The 27,404-nt window shown below is 39.0% G+C and overlaps 1 protein-coding gene across 1 annotated transcript in view; it reads left to right on the forward strand.

Annotated features, from left to right (window-relative positions):
• LOC133654410 (uncharacterized) overlaps positions 1–27,404 on the forward strand; it is a 59,469-nt gene that overhangs the window by 8,003 nt on the left and 24,062 nt on the right. Inside the window, exons 5-10 of the mRNA XM_062054724.1 lie at positions 3,689–3,801; positions 3,885–3,929; positions 7,032–7,164; positions 8,550–8,653; positions 19,179–19,306; positions 19,385–19,499. Coding sequence (XP_061910708.1) covers positions 3,689–3,801; positions 3,885–3,929; positions 7,032–7,164; positions 8,550–8,653; positions 19,179–19,306; positions 19,385–19,499 — 638 coding nt within the window. The remainder of the gene's footprint in view (positions 1–3,688; positions 3,802–3,884; positions 3,930–7,031; positions 7,165–8,549; positions 8,654–19,178; positions 19,307–19,384; positions 19,500–27,404) is intronic.

Consider the following 27,404-nt stretch of genomic DNA (forward strand, 5'->3'; position numbering starts at 1 on the left):
CTCCAGCGCCCCCCGCGACCCCGAAGGGAATAAGCGGTGGAAAATGTATGTATGTATGTATGTATGTATATATATATATATATATATATATATATATATATATATATATATATATATATATATATATATATATATATATATATACATACATACATACATACAGTGTTGGGTTAGTTACTGAAAACCAGTAACTAGTTATAGTTACTTCATTTCAAAAGTAACTCAGTTACTAACTCAGTTACTTACACCAAAAAGTAATGCGTTACTTTGAAAAGTAACTATTTAGTCACTTCTTTTTTTCTTCTTTTTTTTTAAAGCTCACATTAATGCCCTTTAGCCTTCATTTCAGTACTGTTATTGCACTGGAGAATAATACAATGTGTTGATCAACTTGACATGCATTTGCATCACTGAACTCTGCTAAGCAATGTGGTCTACATACAACACACAAACAATGTGGTCTACATACAACACACAAAGACAAAGATATGTTACAAAGGCCAATTTGTTTCTGGCCAGAACTAATTGACAAAACTATTTTAAATAGCTGCAACATAACATACATAAGTAACAAACAGCATAATAACAACATAGCTGTAAAGCAAGAAAGGCACACAGTACATACACAAAGCCTAACCAGGCATTTTTTCCTCAAAGAATTGTGACACAAAATCATGTCTGAAGCTCAGAACACTCTACACATTTCCCCAGTTTTAGTTTAGAGATAAGGAAAGATTGGCCTGGCCCACTAGCATCCCTCTTTAAGATTGTGAACTTTATATTCTATACATTTAGAGTGATGTGATAATCAAACACTCTAGAAGTCTAGGATGAAAGAGTATATAAGAGAATAGACAGCAACGTTCCCTCCAAGGTGCGCGCCTGTGCAATTGCGCACTGCTCAAGCATCCTCTGCGCACGGCAAATCAATGCCACGCACAAAATCAAATAAAAAAATAAGCGCATAAAAATTTTCGACACGACACGACAGAGAAAACAGTTTTCGTCATCATTGTTCAAATATTGTAAGTCTGTCGAGACGCTTTGAGGACATGAATTCCATCCATCACTTTACTGAGCAAAACTCTTTATTTTCGGCCATAAACACATCACCAAAACATTAGTAAAAAAAATGATATCTAGCAAAACTGGTCATTTTCTGCAGTACAAACCAGACCAAAAGCAACTTTGTTACATCAACAGCAGCCGCTCGCTCTTTCTCACTTGCGCCAACACATGCACATATGGCACTTAGCCAGTGATGCGTTTACAGCCACATAAAAAGTCGGACAACTCCAACACCACACATAAAGTGTAATTCCAGGTCGTTACTCTATGATTTACCAATCAAATGTGTGCTTATTCTAGTGTCATTTATTAGGAATCTTAATTTATAAATATTAATCATGAAATGCTGTAAGTATATTAAATAAATACTAATAAAAATATATTTTTTACAAACAGGAAGTTGCAGGAATGTACACATGATCCCCTGCTTACATCTCATTGTGCAACATGTGAATGTTTTAATTGGGAACTAAATGCAATGTCTGAAAGGGGTACAAATTATTTCCAAAGCAGGACCTCCACCCAGACAAACAATACAAGTACACAGTTCATGAAAAACATAATTTGTTGTTATTGTCATTGTAAGTGGGCCTAAACACTTATATTAGAAATGGAAATGTCTGCTGTCATTTGATTATAATAATAAGAGAATGTTGTCTGTCTATCTGTGTTGGCCATTGCTGCGATGGGTGGGGACTTGTCCCGGGTGTACCCCGCCTTCAGCCCGAATGCAGCTGAGATAGGCTCCAGCGACCCCGAAAGGGACAAGCGGTATAAAATGGATGGATGGATGGAGATGTAACTTGTTATTTAGTCAGGTTTGGGACAGGTGTGCTGCTGGTGTAGCCACACTGTGCACGTCTGATGTTGCTCACATGGGCTCCACTGAATGCTCAGGGAGTTTTTGCGTTTGCTCACACACGTGAACAATTAGAGGGAACATTGATTGACAGAGTGTGTACCTTCAGTGCTGAATGATGAGCAGAGGCAGAGTTAATCCTTAAGTGGTGGAGGGAAAGTGGCATCGGAGTCTCTGTCTCTCTTTACTAGCTTCGTCGAAGCATGTTGCTTATGTAGCTTGTTTCAGCAGATTTGAATTGCTGTTTTGGGCAGTAGATGGGATCTTTGATCCAAAGCACAATTTACATTTAACTAAAATTGTATTTTCTTTGTGCTCGACAAAAGAAAAGTAGTGAAAATATCTCCATGTTAACAAACTCGACTTCTGGCTCCGCCATGATCAGACACGCCCCCCTTCTTCTCCTCCTCCACCTCCCCACACTCCCACCCACACACACACACACAGCGCAGGTCACTCTTCTCCGGTTTGTGACACAATAAGAATAAGCGCTCCGATAAAACACACTTTATACTACATTAAAAGTAACGTAAAATAATGCAGTAACGCATCATGTAGTAACGGTAACTGAGTTACTGAATATAAAAAAATAACGCGTTAGATTACTAGTTACCGCCGAAACTAACGGCGTTACAGTAACGCATTACAAAGTAAAGTTAGTCCCAACACTGTATATATATATATATATATATATATATATATATATATATATATATATATATATATATATATATACAGTATATAACAAGTAATTTTCCCATTGTGAAATAAAAATAAAAAGTTTATCTAAAAGGTCTATTCTATATACAGTACATGCATGTATATATATGTGTATGTATAGACGGAGATATTGACGTGCGGAGTAAGCACTCTACATTGTCTAGCAGGTGACTTTTCAAATGATGCTACATGTTAGCAGTGTAGCCGAGTGTCCTGGGTTCGCCTATACAGTGTACTTATCTAATAAAATAATAAACGGGAGACATTAGAGCAGGTTCGGTAGCCACCGCTTCTTTAATGTCAACATCACACACCTCTTTCCACAACCACACACACCCTACGTCACAGCCCTACGGCAACAACTCTGGAGGGACACAACTCCTCCTCCTTACCTAACACACTCCGGTAACTTGGGACACCCTGAACTGTTTGTTACAGCAGTAATGCTACTTTTTATAGCAACGCTTTCACCCCACAATTGACAAATTACGGTTGTCTGTTCGACATATTCCCGCTTGAAGCCAAACCACCGCCAGACGATGGACCCCCTGCTGTTTTTCTTGGGAATTAATTATTCCTTCATTTGTTACCAGATTTGCACCTTCTTTCTCTCGTATTACCGCTCGCACGGCTGCGCTAGCATCACAGCTAACGTTACCCATGCTGCTACCTCTCTGCTGCGCGAGGGCGTATACGTATGTGACGTATGTGACGTGTGTAAGAAGGTGCGCTTGTCTGTCTGTGAGAAGGAAAGAGCGAGAAGAGCCTGTAGTGTAATGCCCGCAGCTAAAAGCAACTGCGTGAGAACGTATGCTCGATATCACGATGTAGTCATTTTCTATATCGCGCAGAGACAACCCCGCGATATATCGCCCAGCCCTAACCACAACATACATCCGTGTCTTTGCAATCATCACTCTTTTCTTCTTCCTGTAACAGGACTGTGTGGTAACAACTATGTTGAAACACCAAATGTGTTTTGGCAGTGTCTTTGTGTTAATTCTGCTGTCTCACACATCTTTTTTATGATTATATCTGCAGATGCAATGGCAAGAAAAGGTGTGAAATCAACATAGATGATTTCCGTGCCATTTCCGATCCCTGCCCAAACATCTTTAAATATGTGGAGTCCAAATTCACCTGCTTACCAGCGAGTACGTGTGGAGATTACAGCATGTATGTTGTCAACTGTGTGGACCACATTATAGCTAATGTGTTTTCTTCTTTCTTTGTTTAGTCAGTATCTTGGCATGTGAGGGCTCTTTGGCTCATTTGTCTTGTGGTAAGATTGACTTATTTTTCAACAAATTGTATAGATTTAATTTGAACTGTATATGCCAGGGGTGTATAAAATAGAGATATGCAGTATTATTAGCTGAAGATATGTAGGTTTTCTACGACATCTTAGCAGAGGAACAAAATGATTAATTTATTGAATTGTTCTGTACGTGTATCCCAGCAGGCACAAGACATTAAAACAACTTGTTGAATTAGGTCCTGACCAGTGTTGGGACTAGCGCGTTACTAAGTAACGCGTTATTGTAACACCGTTAGTTTCGGCGGTAACTAGTAATCTAACGCGTTATTTTTTTATATACAGTAACTTAGTTACCGTTACTGCATGATGCGTTACTGCGTTATTTTACGTTATTTGTATGTAGTATCGGCTAGAAACTGAAGATCTGAGTGTGTTTTATTGGAGCGCTCCGGTGGAAAAGAAGAGGCGCGCTTTCCCCCACCCACAGAAAGCATGCCTCCCCGCAGGGGAGACGTTCCTCCAGAGCCGTACTTCGGGTCTAACAACTTTCACTTTACCCGGAAGAGGGTCTTTACAGCTGAGGGTGAATGACGAGCCCGGCGGTTTGTTGCAACTTTGTGACTTTATTGCACACAGCCATCCACCAAGCTAGAGCACCTACACGCAATCACAGTCGCCGCTCCCTCACCTCTCTCGCCCACTCACTCACTGACGTCACTCACCTCTAATGCTGTCATATCTTAAAGGGCCACACACACACACACACACATACGCTACTCTCATAACAACTAACAAGACATCATGGCGAAGCCAGAAGTCGAGTTTTTTAACATGGAGACATTCTCAATACTTTTCTTTTGTCGAGCACAAAGAAAATAACATTTTAGTTAAATGTAAGTTGTGTCTTGGATCAAAGATCCTATCTACTTAGAGTTAAAGTTAAAGTGCCATTATGTTGCAGCTATTTAAAATAGTTTTGTCAATTTTTTCTGGCCTGAAATAAATTGGCCCTTTGAAACGTATCTTTGTCTATGTGTGTTGTATGTAGACCACATTGTTTGTGTGTTGTATGTAGACCACATTGCTTTCTGAGTTCAGTGATGCAAATGCATGTCAAGTTGATCAACAGATGGTATTATTCTCCAGTGCAATAACAGTACTGAAAAGAAGGCTAAAAGGGCATTAATGGGAGCCTTAAAAAAAGGGGGGGGGAAAAGAAGTAACTAAATAGTTACTTTTCACAGTAACGCATTACTTTTTGGTGTAAGTAACTGAGTTACTTTTTAAATAAAGTAACTGGTAATTGTAACTAGTTTCTGGTTTTCAGTAACTAACCCAACACTGGTTCTGACGTTGAGCAACTCAAACATAACGTTGAAACAACATGCTTTTTGACCACGTTTATTCAATGTTGTGTTCTGACCTTGATTTGACCAATGAAACGTGGTTATTTCCCAACCAATATTCTACAACACAAATACAGCGTTGAAACAACATGCTTTTTGACAACGTTTACTCAATGTCAGGTCATGACGTTGATTTGACCTTTGAAATTTGGTCATTTCCCAACCACCAACACGGATCCAAAGTTAGACATCAACGTTGTGTCACATTAACAAATACAACTATTTTGCAACATTGTTGCAACGTCAGTTTTAAAAGACATGTACAGTCGCGATCAAAAGTTTACATACACTTGTAAAGAACATAATGTCATGTCAAAAACGCTTATTTTTTTGTGATAGAGTGATTGGAGCACATACTTGTTGGTCACAAAAAACATTCATGAAGTTTGGTTCTTTTATGAATTTATTATGGGTCTACTGAAAATGTGACCATCTCTGCTGGGTCAAAAGTATACATACAGCAATGTTAATATTTGCTTACATGTCCCTAGGCAAGTTTCACTACAATAAGGCGCTTTTGGTAGCCATCTGCAAGCTTCTGGTTGAATTTTTGACCACTCCTCTTGACAAAATTGGTGCAGTTCAGCTAAATTTGTTGGTTTTCTGACACGGACTTGTTTCTTCAGCATTGTCCACACGTTTAAGTCAGGACTTTGGGAAGGCCATTAAAAACATTAATTCTAGCCCGATTTAGCCATTCTTTTACCACTTTTGACGTGTGTTTGGGGTCATTGTCCTGTTGGAACCCAACTGCGCCCAAGACCCAACCTCTGGGCTGATGATTTTAGGTTGTCCTGAAGAATTTGTAGGTAATCCTGCTTTTTCATTGTCCCATTTAAAGCACCAGTTCCATTGGCAGCAAAACAGGCCCACAGCATGATACTACCACCACCATGCTAGACGGTAGGCATGGTGTTCCTGAGATTAAAGGCCTCACCTTTTCTCCTCCAAACATATTGCTGGGTATTGTGGCCAAAAAGCGAAATTTTTGTTTCATCTGACATCACATGGACAAAGATAAGACCTTCTGGAGGAAAGTTATGTGGTTAGATGAAAAAAAAATGGAGCTGTTTGGCCACAATACACAATGTGCTCCAATCACTCTATCACAAAAATAAGAGTTGTAGAAATGATTGGAAACTCAAGACAGCCATGACATTATGTTCTTTACAAGTGTATGTAAACTTTGGATCGCGACTGTACATGTCTTTTAAAACTGACGTTGAAACAACGTTGCAAAATAGTTGTATTTGTTAATGTGAGACAACATTGATGTCTAATGTTGGATCCACGTTGGTGGTTGGGAAATGACCAAATTTCAAAGGTCAAATCAAAAAGCACCTTATTGCAGTGAAACTTGCCAAGGGACATGTAAGCAAATATTAACATTGCAGTATGTATACTTTTGACCCAGCACATTTGCTCACATTTTCAGTAGACCCATAATAAATTCATAAAAGAACCAAACTTCATGAATGTTTTTTGTGACCAACAAGTATGTGCTCCAATCACTCTATCACAAAAAAATAAGAGTTGTAGAAATTATTGGAAACTCAAGACATTCATGACATTAAGTTCTTTACAAGTGTGTGTAAACTTTTGATCGTGACTGTATGTATAATCAACGTTGTATCAATGTCTTTTCAATAATCTTGAGTACTAATTTGGATCTTTTGGCTGCCCTACATTCCCTATACAAATGTTTTTCATTTTTCATCAGATTTAGGACAAGTGATATTTGTCTACGGGGCCGACTATGGACGCCGTGACCGGACCACGTGCTCCTACAAAAGACCTACCAATCAGCTCCAAAACATGGAATGCTTAAGCTCGACTACAGTGGTGGCGAACAGGTACGATTGCACACTCTGGGAAGTAATCACAAATCATATCCTGCGAAAAGGAAGTCCACATTAAAGGCCTACTGAAATGAGATTTTCTTATTTAAACGGGGATAGCAGGTCCATTCTATGTGTCATACTTGATCATTTCGAGATATTGCCATATTTTTGCTGAAAGGATTTAGTAGAGAACATCAACGATAAAGTTTGCAACTTTTGGTCTCTGATAAAAAAAGCCTTGCCTGTACCGGAAGTAGCGTGACGTCACAGGTTGTGGAGCTCCTCACATCTGCACATTGTTTACAATCATGGCCGCCAGCAGCGAGAGCGATTCGGACCGAGAAAGCGACGATTACACCATTAATTTGAGCGAGGGTGAAAGATTTGTGGATGAGGAAAGTGAGAGTGAAGGATTAGAGGGCAGTGGAAGCGATTCAGATAGGGAAGATGCTGTGAGAGGCGGGTGGGACCTGATATTCAGCTGGGAATGACTAAAACAGTAAATAAACACAAGACATATATATACTCTATTAGCCACAACACAACCAGGCTTATATTTAATATGCCACAAATTAATCCGCATAACAAACACCTCCCCCCTCCCGTCCATATAACCCACCAATACAACTCAAACACCCGCACAACACACTCATTCCCACAGCCCAAAGTACCGTTCACCTCCCCAAAGTTCATACAGCACATATATTTCCCTAAAGTCCCCAAAGTTACGTATGTGACATGGACATAGCGGCACGTACGGGCAAGCGATCAAATGTTTGGAAGCCGCAGCTGCGTACTCACGGTACCGCGTCTGCTATCCAACTCAAAGTCCTCCTGGTAAGAGTCTCTGTTGTCCCAGTTCTCCACAGCTTTCTAATTTGCTGTCTCCATTGTTCATTAAACAAATTGCAAAAGATTCACCAACACAGATGTCCAGAATACTGTGGAATTTTGCGATGAAAACAGACTATTTAATAGCTGGCCACAATGCTGTCCCAAAATGTCCGCTACAATCCGTGATGTCACATTTATCAACAACACCCAGAAATGCCGCCGGCTTCGCTGGGCCCGAGCTCACCTAAGATGGACTGATGCAAAGTGGAAAAGTGTTCTGTGGTCATTTAAGTTTTTACATTTTTAATAGTCAATATTTATCATTCCTATTGCGAATACCGGTAGGCTTTGTACGCATCTTTCTTACCAGCCACACCTATGAAGATGACTGAAGACTTAAAGTACAAAATAAAATACAGTGGGAACTTTCTTTTCCAACATGTTGCTGCTGTTTTGTAAACCAGATGGCAGGTTTACACCACCACCACCACATAGATAGGAACACGTATTTGGCCAAAATGTGCCAATTTTCTGCAAGCCGACATTTCCTCTTTGCTCCACAGTTGCAACGGGCAAAACAGCTGCACCATCAGAGCGAACAACGAGGTGTTTGGAGACCCCTGTGTGGGCACCTACAAGTACCTGGAAGTTGCTTACACCTGTCAATGTAAGTCGTTTAGCGTATTTATGGGGTTTTATGACATATAGCACCAGTTACCAAGTTCTTGTATTTCAATGGTTCAACTCTCACGCTGTCTTTGTCATTACTCTTGGATCATTTTGTAAAACCAATGTTTTTACTCGGGACCCATTTAATCTGATTATGATGAATATCTAACTTATAAATGGTTTTTAGGGGCACATGGAAAAAAATGGCATTGGACATACGTTCGTTATTTAATAGTATTTATTTTGATTTAACAAAAGAAAAAGGCATTAATATTTTTTTTGTTTTGTTTTTTGCAGTTCCCACAACTGCCGAGTAAACATGGAGATTGCTTCAATAGTTTGTTATTGATTTCAGTGTTCAACTATAAATGTTTCATGTTGTTTCATAATTTGCCCAAAATGCTTTATTTAGCGCTCTATTATACTGCAAACAACAAAAACTGTATGCATGTATAAGGCTTGGGAAGAGGGGAAATGATGTACTCAATAATTTGCTAATATTATTCGTAAGGGACAAGCGGTAGAAAATGGATGGAAGTATTTGTCTACAAAAGTGAAGAAATGTCACAAAAATGCACTTTATGTTCCCTTTAATAAAAGCAGTACAGTATGTTGTTGCAAACTTCATCTTTAGTTACGGTTACCAAACGACAGTTAAGTTAGAGACGTCTTGGGAGAGGTCGGTCTTAGACGGGTAGACCACCTTCAGGTTCCCGTCCTGGTCGACGGTTCGAACCTGCTGGACGGTCAGCTCACTGGAGGCGTCCGTACCGACTGCCTGGTCCGGTGGTGGGACGTCCCCCTCTGCGCCGGACCCCGCCTCCTCCCGGTGCTCGGCTGTGAACTTGTTTAACTCGGCCATTTTCTGTGAGGACAGAGGAAGCAATGGAGATATAGTTCAAAGGTATTTCCCTAAATCTGCAGACACCAAAATAAAATCCTGCATTTGTTCAATACATACATCGTCTCTATTTCTTACCATAACTCAACCTAAGACTGAAAGATTGTAAAAGCATCATGCTGTGCAAAGTCAGCATATCACTGACTTTTTTTTACAATGCTGCTACAGAATGTTTCCAGTTATGGTAAAAATGTGATTATAACCATAGAAGAGGAAATCATTAAAACTTACTAGCAGGGCTGCACAATTATTCGAATTTGAATCGTGATCATGATTTTAGCAGCTACGATTAAATGAGAGTGATTGTCAGCAACATTTAAAAAACAGGCTCCGCTGCATTTCAAAGCAAGCACATTCACAACCAACCAGCAGGGGGCGACAGAGAGACAGTTTGCTCTGCCAGTAGCTCCCGAAAATATTAGGAAAAATAAATTAATTATTACATGGGTGCCATCCCCTCCCACACAGTTACAAACAAACAGTTGCGCGTTTTAACCCCGGAACCAACAGCAAACGCCCGAGTTGCACGGCAAAGCTACGTTGGTGTGCAGTGTGCACATTAGGGCTGTGAATCTTTGGCCATCACACGATACCATTCCATTTGATTCTTGGGGGGTGACAATTCACTTCAAAATCCATACTTTTTCCTAACATTGGATGCCAGTTCTATGATTAACTACATTCTTCCATAAAATAGATAACAGCTGTGACAAATTTCTATATTACTTAAAAAAACAAAACAGTAGTAGACCTAAGTATTCATTAAGTACCACCATAATGCCAACATTAATATACAGTAGTGTAGTAGACCTAAGTATTCATTAAGTACCACCACAATGACAACATTAAATACAGTAGTGTAGTAGACCTAAGTATTCATTAAGTACCACCACAATGACAACATTAAATACAGTAGTGTAGTAGACCTAAGTATTCATTAAGTACCACCATAATGCCAACATTAATATACAGTAGTGTAGTAGACCTAAGTATTCATTAAGTACCACCACAATGACAACATTAAATACAGTAGTGTAGTAGACCTAAGTATTCATTAAGTACCAGCATAATGACAACATTAATTACAGTAATGTAGTAGACCTAAGTATTCATTAAGTACCACCATAATGACAACATTAAATACAGTAGTGTAGTAGACCTAAGTATTCATTAAGTACCAGCATAATGACAACATTAAATACAGTAGTGTAGAAGACCTAAGTATTCATTAAGTACCACCATAATGACAACATTAAATACAGTAGTGTAGTAGACCTAAGTATTCATAAAGGAAGAAAAATAACAAAACAGTTTTTTTCTTAATAAAATTCTCCTCAAACATTTTGATTGATTGATTGATTGAAACTTTAATTAGTAGATTGCACAGTGCAGTACATATTCCGTACAATTGACCACGATAACACCCGAATAAGTTTTTCAACTTGTTTAAGTCGGGGTCCACTTAAATTGATTCATGATACAAATATATACTATCTTTATAATACAGTCATCACACAAGATAATCATCAGAGTATATACATTGAGGGGGGGTGGGGGGGGGGGGTTAGGTTTGGTTGATATCAACACTTCAGTCATCAACAATTGCATCATCAGAGAAATGGACATTGGAACAGTGTAGGACTGACTTGGTAGGATATGTACAGCAAGTAGTGGACATAGAGAGAGAGATCAGAAAGCATAAGAATAAGTATCTACATTTGATTATTTACAATCCGTGGAGGTAGGATGTAGAAGGGAGGGTGTTAGTTGAGGGTTGAAGTTGCCTGGAGGTGTTCTTTTAGTGCGGTTTTGAAGGAGGATAGAGATGCCCTTTCTTTTACACCTGTTGGGAGTGCATTCCATATTGATGTGGCATAGAATGAGAATGAGTTAAGACCTTTGTTAGATCGGAATCTGGGTTTAACATGGTTAGTGGAGCTCCCCCTGGTGTTGTGGTTATGGCGGTCATTTACGTTAAGGAAGTAGTTTGACATGTACTTCGGTATCAGGGAGGTGTAGCGGATTTTATAGACTAGGCTCAGTGCAAGTTGTTTTACTCTGTCCTCCACCCTGAAGTGGGTAGGAGTGAGGTGGGATCTGGGGTGGAGGTCTAGAAGTAATCTGACTAGCTTGTTCTGGGATGTTTGGAGTCTAGATTTGAGGGTTTTGAAAGTGCTAGGGTACCAGGAGGTGCATGCGTAATCGAAAAAGGGTTGAATGAGAGTTCCCGCTAGAATCTTCATGGTGCTTTTGTTGACCAGAGAGGAGATTCTATAGAGAAATTTTGTTCGTTGGTTGACATTTTTGATTACCTTGGTTGCCATTTTATCACAGGAAAGATTAGCCTCTAGAATGGAACCCAGGTAGGTGACCTCATCTTTCCTGGTGATAACAATGTCACCCACTTGTATAGTGAAGTCATTGACTTTCTTAAGGTTGATGTGGGACCCGAATAGGATGGATTCCGTTTTACCCAAGTGTATGGATAGCTTGTTGTCAGCGAGCCAGGTGCAAATTCTACAGAGTTCAGCACTGAGGATTTTCTCCACCTGTGACTTGTCCTTGCCGGATACCAGCAGGGCCGAGTCATCCGCAAACGGGAACAATTCACAGTCGCATGCTGATGACATGTCGTTTATGTATATTAGGAACGGTGAAGGCCCTAATATACTGCCTTGGGGGACTCCACAGCTTACTGAGAGGGGGGGGGGACACACGATGCTGTTCACCTCTACCACCTGTTTCCTCCCCTCCAAGTAAGATTGCATCCAGCTCGATGAGGTTTTATCAAATCCGATTGTTCTGAGCTTATCCAACAGTATAGCATGGTTAACGGTGTCAAAGGCCTTCTGAAGATCCAGCATGACCATGCCGCAGTATTTGCCCGCGTCCACCTCATGTTTGATGTGGTCGGTCAGATTGAGAAGGCATGTGTCAGTGGAGTGGTTAGTTCTGAAGCCGGATTGGAATTTGTATATGAGTTTATTAGTGGCAAGGTAACTATCGACCTGTTCATAAACTATTTTTTCCATTGCTTTCGAAATGGAACTGAGAATAGAAACAGGTCGGTAGTTGCCAGGTTCCAATTTGCTTCCTTTTTTAAAGAGCGGAGTTACTCTTGCTATCTTGAAATCTTTTGGTACTTGGCCTTGTGAAATTGAGAGGTTAATTATGTGTGAGATGATTGGGGCAATGGTGGTGGCAGAGTCCCTGAGGAATCTGGAGGGGATATTGTAAAAGCCGGTGGCCTTCTTTGGGTGGAGCGCGCTCAATTTTTTAAGCACCTTGTCAGCTGAGACCATTTCTAATTTGAAATCATTGTTGGATACTCCTAGCTTTCTGTAGAAGGCTTTAATGTGTTCTACACCAAAGCGACCAGAGTGGTGGGACAGCTTGTTGACTAGAGTTGTGACTATGCTGGTGAAAAAGGTGTTAAGTCTGCTTACTACCTCCATTTTGTCTGTAATGAGGGAGTCACCCTCCTTGATGTTGATGTTGGTGAGTCTGGTTTTAAGTTTCTGGCTGCAGCCAGGAAGCTGGTTGTTGAGGATTTTCCAGAGCTCACGTGGCTTATTTGTGTTTTCCTCTATTTTGTCGTAATGTAATTTTTTTTAAGGATTTAGTCAGTTTGGTTGTCTTATTTCTTAATTTATTGCATTGCTTTTTGAGTGTTGAAAGGAGTGATTTGAGGTTTTTATTGGGTTGTTTATCTACTTCGGTTTTACACTTTTGGTATTCGGAGTATTTTCTGTCTCTGTCTTTTATGGCAGCTAATAGGTCCGGATTCATCCATGGTTCAGAGCGGGCTTTGATCCTGACTGTTCTCACGGGAGCCATATCATTTAGTATTGCTAGGAACGCTGTTTTGAAGCGATCCCAAGCATCATCGACCAGGTTGCTCGTGAGCACAGGGGACCAGTCCCACTCACCTAATTTATGGAACAACATGGCACACAAACAATCTGAAATGCAGTGTCATGAGACTTTGAAAACTAAATTTTATACAGAGGATAAAAGTAAAGTATATTAAATGAGCTCAAATGTACCTACAAACGAGGCATAATGATGCAATATGTACATACAGCTAGCCTAAATAGCATGTTAGCATTGATTAGCTTACAGTCATGCACTGACCAAATATGCCTGATTACCGGTAGCACTCCAAGAAGTCAATAACATCAACAAAGCTCACATTTGTGTATTCACAAACAGTATAAAACATTTGGTGGACAAAATGAGACAAAAAAGGAGTGGAAGATTTTACATGTAAACAAACTGTTGCGTCACAGTCCACACTATGGTGAGTTGAAGAACAAAAAGGACGGTGTTCACCAAATACTCTCATCAGTGAAGCATACACACAAACATTAAACATTGGGCTTTCTAACAATTGGGAAGGTTTGTGTCATGTTTGTCCTCAAACAAAAAACATACTAAAACAAAAACATTATTTTCCCCCCATCTTTTTCCATTTTCAATACTTTTTTTAAAAAAAAATGCTTCAGGGAGCCACAAGGGTGGCACTACAGAGCTGCATGCGGCTCGAGAGCCGCGGGTTGCTGACCCCCGGTCTAAACCATCACAATGCATGCACCCTTGGTAGCAAACATGGCACCTGTTGTTTAGTTGTCCATTCTCTCTTTATACACGACTCTGCAGCCACATCTGTTGCCAGGGTTTTTTTCCCGCTAATATGTTTGACAATCACTGCACTACTGCATTTAAACCTTTCTGATATAAAAGTGTTCATATTCACCATAAACATGTGGGATTTGGTCTCTGCTGCTGTGCTGCAGCCTGTCCTGTTTTGGAGTTCTCACACACCTGCATGTTATTTGCACTTAGGCCTTATTTAGCCTTGATGTGTGTGCCCTTTGTGCCAGTTGATTGTTTGATGCGTCACACACCTTCTACGGGTGTCTTGCACACGCTCATGCTGCGTTCCATTTACCTCGGAAGTTAAAATTCAGAGCTGGGAATGACGTCACGGCCGAGTTGTGAGCGTTCTAGTTACTATGTTGGAAATCAAGATGGCCACATCCACAAAAACTATTTTAGTACTTGCCTTGTCTGAATATAAACAACCTTCAGACATTGATTGATTGAAACTTTTATTAGTAGATTGCACAGTTCAGTACATATTCCGTACAATTGACCACTAAATGGTAACACCCAAATACGTTTTTCAACTTGTTTAAGTCAATTCATGGTACAAATATATACTATCATCATAATACAGTCATCACACAAGTTAATCATCAGAGTATATACATTGAATTATTTACATTATTTACAATCCTGGGGGTGGGATGAGGAGGGTTTGGTTGATATCAGCACTTTAGTCATCAACAATTATATCATCAGAGAAATGGACATTGAAACAGTGTAGGTCTGACTTGGTAGGATATGTACAGCGAGCAGTGAACATAGTGAGTTCAGATAGCATAAGAACAAGTATATACATTAGAAATACATGGAGGTGGGATGGTGAATGAATAAACATGGTGAATTAAGAGAAAACACAGATGCTATTGCTAGCGATGTGAAATGAAATAAATGTAGTTTACACTACAGTGACGTTACTTTCTAAAAACGTACAATATGGCTGGTTTACTGCAACAAAACCTAACAGAAGTGCTAATAATAGATGTTATATAATCAGATATCATTGTTTACATCCAGGGCAGCCATCTTTGAAACAAACTCTGGGATTGTGGGGCGTTCTAGTTGAAATTCTGAATAGGAACTCATAATTTCCGACTTCCTAGTTCAAAAGGAACACACCATTAGTCTAGCTTCTTGTATCTCTCCTTTTGGCTCTTCAGACAGTTCACTTTTTCCAGAGGATCCGTCCCGGTTTTTCTCTTCTGTATTTTCCTACACTCCTGTTTTTTGTTCTCCACTCCTTCTGAGTGCCCTTTTTGTTATTAAACTTTGTTTTATTTTTCAATCTGTCTGTTTCTGCATTGGGGTCTTACTTCTGGTTCAGCCATCGAAACAACACACGCATTCACGCTTTCACTTCCACCTGGGTAAAGAAATACGGCCTTTTTTTGTTCCCAGTTGCAATGGTGAATCGTAGAATCAGCGCTCCATTGATCATGGCTTTTTTATTATGTTCTTAAATAGGAACTGCACTTTTTTGGGGGAGTTTCACAATGCCTATGTGAGACAAGACCACACGTGTTTTTCTCTTTGTTATGCTTTCTAAATCGTAAATAAACGCTAGCAAAAAGTGGCTAACAATGTACCTATTGGTAGGCAGCCACTGCAGTTGACATACTCCTCACAAAAGTAACAATTTATCCGTTGGTTTAAAGCTAACAAGGATTTCGGCAAAATGAGGGTAATACGTATTTGTTGTGGTCCTTCTGTATTTTCTGATGTACATACAGCGTGAGAAGCCTGCTTGTCACTAAACGCTGCCTGAATGTAGTGGCAGCAAAATTATACTTTGATGACAATGTTTTATTGTAAGCTTATGAGCTGGCGTATGTTTAGAACTATAATTAGACTTATTATTTTGGTTTATATTTCATCAGGAAAACTAACTTCAGAACGATGCCTTGGAATTGTAACTGCATGCGAAGTCTATTATATAATACTTACCAATGAGAATCAGAAAAAAAAATACAACTGGACAGCAGAGCTGTCATAATCAGTTCATTTATAAATGTTAAATTGAAAAGTTAAATTAAATGTATGAAACGATTAACATTTATTAACACACAAAAGTACCGACAATGAGTATAGGTATCAATTCCCAGGTGCTAGGATTTGGTACCATCAGTTGAAATGTGAAAGCCAAATTTGTGCACTCCATGTTGTGTACGTTGAGTAAAACATGTATTTTTCCTGACAGATGAAATTACCACCTGAAGGTGCCTTCGTCCATCGTATCACTTGCAGTAAGAATACAACAACCACAGATGGGGTGTGTTTAAAACTATATTTAGATGTATAATAGGAGGGTTTCATATGACGTCAAATCCGTTTTTTTTCTTCGCGGCTTAATTCACACAATGGTCTAGCAGCTTGAGTGTAGCATTAAAACAAGTCAGAGTGAGTGTAGAGTTTGATCAGAAAATGTCGTATTGCTGTTCTGTTCTTGGGTGTTCCAGTCGTTCAAATAGAGAGATAGGAAAGAGCTTTCATAGAGTCCCGAAAGAAGTGGCTCATAAAGGTAATAAAGTCAGGGAAAAAAACAAAAGTGCGTCGCAGGAAATGGCTCTTAAATATATTACTTTCATCGTCTTGCGGAATACAATCAGACCATGTTCGTGTCTGTAGCGATTGTTTTGTAAAATGCTTGTTTGAACATTTAATTTGTTTGCGAAACGTTCTGTGATGCAATCCAAAGAGAGTTAATTAGTTCTTCAAAAAATTACACAAATTGTTATTCTTATAGCCAGACCTGTGTGTTTAGTGTTGCCAATCAACTTATCGCCAGGTTCATGTCTACATTAGAACAACACATATCTTGTAAATGGTCTGTATTTATATAGCGCTTTACTGTACCTGGACTTTTACATTATACTTCACAACATTTTCACACAGTAGTGGAAACTTCCATGCAAGACAGTTAAAACCTTGATGTTTTGTGCCTGTGTCAATAGGTCAGATTCAACCAGTAACCCGCCAGTCAAGCCGCCCGAGTAGTAGAGATGTGCCGATTAGGGTTTTATGCTGCCACTTTTCAATACACTACTACTGCATTCAAACCTTTCTAAGAAGTGTTCATATTCACCGTACATATTTGGCATGTGGTCTCTGCTGCTGTGCTGCAACCTGTCCTGTTGTCAATTGCAGTACCTGTTTTGGAGTTCCGGGGCAGAGCCACTCTCACACACCTGCATGTTATTTGCACTTAGGCCTTATTAAGCCTTGATGTCTGTGCCCTCTGTGCCAGTTGATTGTTTGATGCGTCACACACTTCTTCTACGGGTGTCTCGCACACGCTCATGCTGCGTTCCATTTACCTCGGAAGTTAAAATTCGGAGCTCGGAATGACGTCACGGCCGAGTTGTGAGCGTTCTAGTTACGGGATCGGAAATCAAGATGGCCACATTCACGAAAACTATTTTAGTACTTGCCTTGTCTGAATATAAACAACTTATGGGAAAACATGGACTAGTTCTACAACCTTCAAACATGGTGAATGAAGAGAAAACACAGATGCTATTGCTAGCGAGGTGAAATGAAAAAACGTATAACAATACTTTGTATATGGCTGGTTTACTGTGACAAAAACTAATCAGAAGTGCTAATAGTGGATATTATAGAAGCAGATATCATTATTTACATCCAGGGCAGCCATCTTTGAAACAAACTCTGGGGTTGTGAGAATGCTAGGACTTACAGAGTCAGAAATATGACCTTGTGGGGCATTCTAGTTGAAATTCCGACCAGGAACTCAAAAATTCTGACTTCCCAGTTCAAAAGGAACACACCATTAGTCTGGCTCCTTGTATCTCTCCTTTTGGCTCTTTAGACAGTTAACTTTTTCCAGAGGATTCGTCCCGGTTTTTCTCTTCTGTATTTTCCTACACTCCTGTTTTTTGTTCTCCACTCCTTCTGAGTGCTCTTTTTGTTATTAAACTTAGTTTTATTTTTCAATCTGTCTGTCTCTGCTTTGGGGTCTTACTTCCGGTTCAGCCATCGTAACAAAACACGCATTCACGCTTTCACTTCCACCTGGGTAAAGAAAGCCGGCCTTTTTTTGTTCCCAGTTGCCATGGTGAATCGTACAATCAGCGCTCCATTGATCATGGCTTTTTTAATATGGTCTTTAACGGGGAAGTGTCTTTTTTGGGAGTTTCGCAATCCTTATATGAGACAAGAACACACACGTTTTTCTCTTTTTTATGCTTTCTAAATCGTAAATAAACACTAGCAAAAAGCGGATAGCAATATAGGTAATGAGAGTCATCTATTCCTAAAATATCTAAAATCCACCAACAATATTTACATGCCGTGACCTGCCTGTTAACAAGTATTAGCGACATTGTTATTATAAGAGCTAACGCAGAAGAACTATTTTTAGCAACACCGCGCCTTGATTAGGGAGGTAACGTAGCTGCTGCAGCTATTGACCTTCTGAGCTGATGTATCGCCTCTGAGTTGGTAAAAGTTTGTGCTTGATTATAAATCATGTCTCTCACTTGAATAGAAGGTTGTGGCTATAAGCCGAGAAGTTGATCAACTTTGAAATTCAACTTACACCCGAAGACAGTGCGAGGAAGGTGGTTGTTTGCTCCCAGCATTTTTTATCTGAGGAGTTTGGATTTTGATGAGTTCATCTCCCAAACGGCGAACACAAGTCTGGTGCTGAAACATATAAACATCCCATCGGGTCGGCATCCAAGTGAGAGCGGACATTGTACAGTAAGTGATTGTTTTATTATGTCCGTAGTTTGTATTTCTTGTTTAGCACTTAGCAATACCGCTAGAACTGAATCTGTTTATCACTCACCTTTTCAAACTTGTAGATTATCCTCCGTATTATCAGGCTAAAAATATTAGATTCTCATGTCATGTGCCAAAATGGCGGCGCTTACGCATGCAGGCTCCCTGCAACTTTGCACAATTGTATGTCTTTCAGTGTGTATTTATTTGTTTTTAGTCCGTCTTTGCAACAGACTCATCCAGTATACGCCGCAGGAACTGACTGATGCCAGGCTTCACCTAAACAATCAAGTTCTGCTGGCTTCCACCCAGACCTACAACGTCCTGCCAGAGATACCCAGGCTGGTGGGAGCTCCGTGGATTGGCCATGGCGGAGAGCAAAGGAAGTAGAAACAAGGCTGCAGAGTGGGCCTGCTTGCTTAGCGAAGGAGGAAACCACACCGATCTCCGCGACCATCCATCCTGCTCCTCACCACGAGATCTCTTGCCATCAAAATGGACGAGTTACGATCGCAGCTCGCCTACAACGGCACCAACCGTGAGTGTTGTCTGTTGAGTCCTACATCGCTCTGACCGGGACAAAAACTCTGGTAAGACCCGAGGGGGAGGTGTTTTCATGGGTTGGAATATTGTTGCTAATGTACATTTAAATACACTTTACACAGTGTCAAACTACAACTGCATTAAGCTGGCGACAGGCTGTGTGTGTGTACGGACCTCCTGACATGTCAAGCTGAACTCTTAGCAAGGATTCTTCTTGTTGTGAAAATCATGAAACTGTTATGGCTAACCCTGCCTTCCGCCCGAATGCAGCTGTTATGGCTATTCCTAATCACTGCACAGGACTGTGCTCTCTGTGTCTCGTCAACTCAGAACTACAAACCCCGTTTCCATATTAGTTGGGAAATTGTGTTAGATGTAAATATAAACGGAATACAATGATTTGCAAATTCTTTTCAACCCATATTCAATTGAATGCACTACAAAGACAAGATATTTGATGTTCAAACTCATAAACTTTATTTATTTTTTGCAAATAATAATTAACTTAGAATTTCATGGCTGCAACACGTGCCAAAGTAGTTGGGAAAGGGCATGTTCACCACTGTGTTACATGGCCTTTCCTTTTGACAACACTCAGTAAACACTTGGGAACTGAGGAGACACATTTTTTAAGCTTCTCAGGTGGAATTCTTTCCCATTCTTGCTTGATGTACAGCTTAAGTTGTTCAACAGTCCGGGGGTCTCCGTTGTGCTATTTTAGGCTTCATAATGCGCCACACATTTTCAATGGGAGACAGGTCTGGACTACAGGCAGGCCAGTCTAGTACCCGCACTCTTTTACTATGAAGCCACGTTGATGTAACACGTGGCTTGGCATTGTCTTGCTAAAATAAGCAGGGGCGTCCATGGTAACGTTGCTTGGATGGCAACATATGTTGCTCCACAACTTGTATGTACCTTTCAGCATTAATGGCGCCTTCACAGATGTGTAAGTTACCCATGTCTTGGGCACTAATACACCCCCATACCATCACAGATGCTGGCTTTTCAACTTTGGGCCTATAACAATCCGGATGGTTCTTTTCCTCTTTGGTCCGGAGGACACGACGTCCACAGTTTCCAAAAACAATTTGAAATGTGGACTCGTCAGACCACAGAACACTTTTCCACTTTGTATCAGTCCATCTTAGATGAGCTCAGGCCCAGCGAAGCCGACGGCGTTTCTGGGTGTTGTTGATAAACGGTTTTCGCCTTGCATAGGAGAGTTTTAACTTGCACTTACAGATGTAGCGACCAACTGTAGTTACTGACAGTGGGTTTCTGAAGTGTTCCTGAGCCCATGTGGTGATATCCTTTACACACTGATGTCGCTTGTTGATGCAGTACAGCCTGAGGGATGGAAGGTCACAGGCTTAGCTGCTTACGTGCAGTGATTTCTCCAGATTCTCTGAACCCTTTGATGATATTACGGAGCGTAGATGGTGAAATCCCTAAATTCCTTGCGATGGCTGGTTGAGAAAGGTTTTTCTTAAACTGTTCAACAATTTGCTCACGCATTTGTTGACAAAGTGGTGACCCTCGCCCCATCCTTGTTTGTGAATGACTGAGCATTTCATGGAATCTACTTTTATACCCAATCATGGCACCCACCTGTTCCCAATTTGCCTGTTCACCTGTGGGATGTTTTGGCAAGCTAGGTAATGTTTGCTGTGGTCTGGAACAACATGTCACGCAAACAACTATCAGAAATGCAGCCAATATTACATACAGATAATGTGTCATGACACATGCAAAACTAAATTATATACTGAAAGGATGCAGATGTGATTAAAAGAGTTCTTTCTCTATTCATAGTCATGTTTGGTTTAGCTAGTGTTTTTCCATGTATACTCTGTATACCAGTTTCTCTTTGTCTTCAGATTGTCTGGTTTATGTCTCAAGTTTGGAATGTGAGAAAGATGCACCCCCCTCCTTATCTTATCAGTGTTGGGGAAGGGGGAGGCATTCCTTTCTGGGGGGAGGGGGACCGTTTACGGATTCAAGAAGTAGACTCTTTCCGTTTGAATGCCAGATCAACTAGAGCTTCCGATATTGATTGATTGATATATTTTTATTTCAAATATGCATAAAAACAAGAGCAGGCCTGATCCAATACAGTGCTATAGCCTTAACAGCCATTACAACAAAATGAAAACAATGGAGCATAAAAAACAAAAACAAATGAGCATTGGACTTTCTTTTTCTTTTTTTTTCTTTTTTTACATATTTGAAAAGGAGTGAGAGGAAGTTTACACTTATTTAATCCCACCCCTTTTCTTTAAATCATAAATTACTCTGAGCTAGAACTACCTATTCACTCAATGTACAAACTTAATGAACTTGTATATACTGTACACACATTATAGATATATATGCACACTACACACATACATAGCCACACCATTACCACTAGTGATCATGGAAATGGTATCATGCCACCACAGCAACACCACTGCCTCAATGGGCAGCCCCGCACTCTTCTGTAACACAAACAAGCCAATATCAAAGCCCTTCTTCATCTCTGTACCCCTGGAATACCATGTACTTATACCTCTTTTTAAACTGGTTTATGTTTGGACATTGCTTTAACTCCACATTCAAACCATTCCATAATTTCACTCCACAAATTGAAATACCAAAAACTTTGAATGGTCGTTCTATAACTAAGCATTTTGAAATTTAAATTCCCCCTTAAACTATAACCGCCCTCTCATGTGCTGAACAATTTTTGAATGCTTCCTGGGAGTTTATTTATTTTGGCTTCATACATTATTTGTGCAGTTTGATACAAAATAATATCATTAAATTTCAATATTTTTGACTGTAAGAATAGTGAGTGAGTATGGTCCAGATATCCAACCTTGTTGATGATCCGTCCAGCTCTTCTCTGAAGTATAGTTATTGAATTTAATGAGATTTTATAATTATTCCCCCAGACTTCCACACAGTAGGTTAAGTATGGTAAAACTAATGAACAGTAAAGAATGTGGAGTGATTTGTGATCCAGAACCGGCTTTGCTTTATTTATTACTGAGATGCTTCTTGACAGCTTAGATTGTACATGTTTTATATGCGATTTCCAGTTAATTTGGTCGTCAATTGTAACTCCAAGGAATTTTATTTCAAAAACCCTTTCAATATCCACCCCATCTATTTGTATCTGCACCCTTGTTTCACGTGTCCTCTTTCCAAACAGCATTAACTTAGTCTTAGTCAGGTTTAATGACAATTTATTATAGTCACCAAGTTTTTAGTTTACTCATTTCTTCCATAATGACTTCCTGCAATTGATTTAAGTCATCCCCTGAACAAAAAATGTCCATGTCATCAGCAAATAACACTAATTTCAATAATGTAGACACTTTACATATATCATTGATATACAGCAGGGGTCACCAACGCGGCCTGTTCTGAAAATAGCTGAAATAGCAGCACTTACCAGTGAGCTGCCTCTATTTTTTAAATTTTATTTATTTACTAGCAAGCTGGTCTCGCTTTGCCCGACATTTTTAATTCTAAGAGAGACAAAACTCAAATAGAATTTGAAAATCCAAGAAAATATTTTAAAGTCTTGGTCTTCACTTGTTTAAATAAATTCATTTATTTTTTTACTTTGCTTCTTATAACTTTCAGAAAGACAATTTTAGGAAAAAAAATACAACCAGGGACGGCGTGGCGAAGTTGGTAGGGTGGCTGTGCCAGCAATCGGAGTGTTGCTGGTTACTGGGGTTCAATTCCCACCTTCTACCTTCCTAGTCACGTCCGTTGTGTCCTTGGGCAAGACACTTCACCCTTTGCCTCTGATGGCTGCTGGTAGCGCCTTGCATGGCAGCTCCCGCCATCAGTGTGTGAATGTGTGTGTGAATGGGTAAATGTGGAAATACTGTCAAAGCGCTTTGAGTACCTTGAAGGTAGAAAAGCGCTATACAAGTACAACCCATTTATCATTTATCATTTAACCTTAAAATGATTTTTGGATTTTTAAACGCATGTAACTTTTTACCTTTTAAATTCCTTCCTCTTCTTTCCTGACAATTTAAATAAATGTTCAAGTAAAAGAAAAATTTTTATTGTAAAGAATAATAAATACATTTTAATTTAATTCTTCATTTTAGCTTCTGTTTTTTCGACGAAGAATATTTGTGAAATATTTCTTCAAACTTATTATGATTAAAATTCAAAAAAATTATTCTGGCAAATCTAGAAAATCTGTAGAATCAAATTTAAATCTTATTTCAAAGTCTTTTGAATTTCTTTTAAAATTTTTGTTCTGGAAAATCTAGAAGAAATAATGATTTGTCTTTGTTAGAAATATAGCTTGGTCCAATTTGTTATATATTCTAACAAAGTGCAGATTGGATTTTAACCTATTTAAAACATGTCATCAAAATTCTAAAATTAATCTTAATCAGGAAAAATTACTAATGATCCATAAATTATTTTTTTAATTTTTTCAAAAAGATTCAAATTAGCTAGTTTTTCTCTTCTTTTTTTCGGTTGAATTTTGAATTTTAAAGAGTCGAAATTGAAGATAAACTATGTTTCAAAATTTTATTGTAATTTTTTTTGTGTTTTCTCCTCTTTTAAACCGTTCATTTAAGTGTAAATATCATTAATTATTAATAATAACATAGAGTTAAAGGTAAATTGAGCAAATTGTCTATTTCTGGCAATTTATTTAAGTGTTTTTAAACTGGTAGCCCTTCGCATTAATCAGTACCCAAGAAGTAGCTCTTGGTTTCAAAAAGGTTGGTGACCCCTGATATACAGGATGAACAGTTTTGGCCCCAACACTGACCCCTGGGGGACACCACAAGCAATATCCAAACATGATGAACAGCAATCCCCCAACTTCACAAACTGTTGTCTCTTATTTAAGTAACTTTTAAGCCAGTCTAGTACAACTCCCCTGATTCCATACTTTTCCATTTTATTGATTAATATATCATGGTTAATTGTGTCAAATGCTTTTTTTTTAGATCAATAAATATTCCCATTGCATATTGTTTCTTTTCTATGGCATTTGTGATTTCCTCTACTGTTTCAACTATTGCCATTGATGTAGATCTGTTTGATCTAAACCCATATTGACAGTCAGAGAGTCATTTATGTTTTTCTTTAAATGTATCTAACCCGTTATTGAATAGTTTTTCTAATATTTTAGAGAATTGTGGAAGTAAAGAGACAAGTCTATAGTTTGTGAAGTGGTGCTTGCTCCCAGTTTTAAACAGAGGTATAACTTTAGCTATTTTCATTTCATTTGGAAATGCGCCGGTTTGAAATGACAAATTACAGATATATGTTAATGGTTTTGATATCCCTGTAATGACCTTTTTCACCAATGCCATACTAATGTCATTGGAGTCAGTGGACATTTTGTTCTTACATTTGTTTACAATATCCAACACTTCTTCTTCACCCACTGCATTTAAAAACATAAAATTGGGATTTCTCTCCAACAATCCCTCCATATTTTTACCATTTGTCCATGGATCTGGGATTTTTTTCTGCAAGTTCGGGTCCAATACTTACAAAGAATTTATTGAAGGCATTAGCCACATCTTCAATATTATCATTTTATTTATTTAGTAATTTATTATAATAATCTCTTATTTGACCTTATAATATGAGTTAATTTGTTTTTATTTTTTTATTATTATTATTTTATTATTTTATTTTCTGCTTCTTTTGTTTTCAATCTTATAAGTTCCCTGTAAAGAGTGTTTTTCTTTTTGCAAGCATTTTGCAATCCCTTTGTGATCCAAGGACAATTAGTATATTTTCTTTTACTGGTGCATTCTTTTATTGGGCAATTTTTATCATATAATGACCTAAATATTCTCAAGAATATATTGTAAGCACTATTAACATCACCATTTTCATAAATTACATCCCAATTCTGCTCCAGTAAATCATGTTTAAATGAACTAATGGATTCCTCTGATCTCGTTCTTCTGTATTGGGTTGGCTTTTCTAATTTTTTTGTCCTGTAGTTTCCATTAAATATCAGAAGAACTGGGAGGTGGTCAGTGATATCGTTTAAACAATAGCCCACTTACGGTCTTTTTCTCAATATCATTAGTGAATGTTGTCGATTAGAGTGGCAGAGTGAGACGTAATTCGACTGGGTCTGGTGATTTTGGGATATAGACTCATACTGTACATTGTGTCAATGAAACTATCTATATCTTTATTTTTACTGGAATTTAACGTGTCAATATTAAAGTCTCCACAAATGAAGACAGCTTTATTAACGTTACTCTCCTTTGAAAACAGGCATTCCATCCAATCTGTAAAACGTACAATGCTTGTACCTGGCGATCTGTATATACAACTAATAATGACATTTCTACTTTTTTCCATACACATTTCAACTGTTAGACATTCAAGTAGGTTATCAACCACAGTTGTCATATCATCCAGACGTTTGAATCTCAAGGTGTTATCCACATAGATTGCCACCCCTCCACCCCCCTTGTTTTGTCTATTTATATTAATAAAGTCATAACCATCCAGTTCAAAATCTGTCACTTTTTCACTGTTAATCCAAGTTTCAGAAACTGCAATTATGTTAAATGGTTGTGAAAAGGTGTGTAAATAGTCCTTGATGTGCTTGAAATTCCTGTTTAGGCTTCTACTATTGAAATGGGTATTGAAATGGATAATGGACAATTTGCCTTTAGTAATAATATTCTGGTTGTACTGTTCATTGGTGTAGTAGCAGCAGTTGTCATTGATATTGAGGAGGAAATTATTGTCCGGGTCTATATCATGTTCCAAGTCTTGTAAGTGGTGCTCAGTGTATTGAGATGCTTTCAACTGTACATTGTCATATTCACTTACCAACTGAATTATGTGGCTAGTGTCATCTTGCGTATTGTCATTGTGTGTCATGATTGTGTTTAATCGCTTTTACCTTGCAGTCCAGTTCATACCTCATATTCGTTCAGATCTTCGATGTTTCTAATCAGCAGCACTTTGGCGTTCTCCAAAGTACCGTTGAGTTTGATGAATACTTTACAGTTCGCAGTCCAAGTTTGTAGAATTTTCTTCTCTCTCCTCATTTGGCGTGCTTTTCGGGCTATATCAGCATTTCGTTTGGTCAAATGGTCGTTCATGTATACGTTTGTTCCTTTTAGCTTTCTTCCCTGTTTTAGCAACGCGATCTTGTGCTTTCTGTTGACAAATCTCAGAACTGCGCTCGGCTTGTCGTTTGTTCCTCTACTGGGCAAAAATTGACATGCTTCGATGCTGTTGCAGTCCAGTTGTATGTCCTTGGACTGCATGAAGACCGCCACCTGTCGCTCCATTGAAATAACATCCAACTCCGCCGGCTCCCCTCCATTCGCTGGGGTTACTGCTCGTGCGTAAGACCGGGGTTTGATGCTAAGTCCGGTGATGATCACATCATTGATCCGTGTGTACTGCTCAATATCAGCAACTCTGTTCTCCAGAATTGCGATTTTTTTTTAAAATCTTTTTCCAAATTTTTAGCCCTCATCTGATCCAGCTGCACAACAAGGGCCATGATGGTTTTCTGCTGCTCCTTGATCGTAGCAACTTCCTCGATCAGAGTGTCGATTGACTTTTTAAGTTCGCTATAATCAGCCTTGGGCGCCATCCCGTCTTTGTAACAGTTACTCTAGACATTCACTTGTTAGATTATTTGCAAACTTTCTCCTTACATTATTAAACTTAAATGTTTGAAGTAAAATTCGCGAGCGCCGGTTCAGCTACCGGAACAGGAAGTCTTACATTTTACATATGAATGTATTGGTTGAGTTGAACTCCCAGAGCTTTGGAATAAACTAGAAAATATTCCAATTCTGTCTTGACGGTCCTTCTTACTCAGCATATATGTCATCGAAAGAACTTGGGATTGACCAGTAACTTAGATTCC

The sequence above is a fragment of the Entelurus aequoreus genome, linkage group LG07, assembly GCF_033978785.1.
Source record: "Entelurus aequoreus isolate RoL-2023_Sb linkage group LG07, RoL_Eaeq_v1.1, whole genome shotgun sequence".
Classification (NCBI taxonomy): domain Eukaryota; kingdom Metazoa; phylum Chordata; class Actinopteri; order Syngnathiformes; family Syngnathidae; genus Entelurus; species Entelurus aequoreus.